We start from the raw sequence: 247 nt of genomic DNA on the forward strand, positions 1-247 counted from the left end.
GCTCCTTGGGCTTCTTGAAGTTATCCTTCTCGGTGCGGAGGGTCCTCAGCACCTCCACCGGGTCCGTCTTGCCCGTGAACTTCTGCAAAGGCTCCTCCCTGCAAGGAGACCAGCTCTGCTGTGACCGTGGGGAACGGGATGGGGACCCACCTCCCCACTGGGATGGACAATGGGGAGTCACATCCTCGTGCCGGGCGGCTGCTGGGGGCACACGGGGCTGGTCTGGGGTACCCTGTGCCAGGCAGGG

At 65.2% G+C, this 247-nt stretch overlaps 1 protein-coding gene across 1 annotated transcript in view; it reads right to left on the minus strand.

Moving 5' to 3' along the window:
* Positions 1–247, minus strand: part of LOC104520630 (hydroxyacylglutathione hydrolase like) — a gene marked incomplete at its 5' end in the record, with an annotated part of 5,319 nt that overhangs the window by 4,147 nt on the left and 925 nt on the right. Inside the window, one exon of the mRNA XM_029083586.1 lies at positions 3–232. Within this exon, the coding sequence (XP_028939419.1) occupies positions 3–232 (230 nt within the window). The remainder of the gene's footprint in view (positions 1–2; positions 233–247) is intronic.

Source organism: Antrostomus carolinensis, unplaced genomic scaffold (assembly GCF_000700745.2).
Source record: "Antrostomus carolinensis isolate BGI_N321 unplaced genomic scaffold, ASM70074v2 scaffold33732, whole genome shotgun sequence".
NCBI lineage: Eukaryota > Metazoa > Chordata > Aves > Caprimulgiformes > Caprimulgidae > Antrostomus > Antrostomus carolinensis.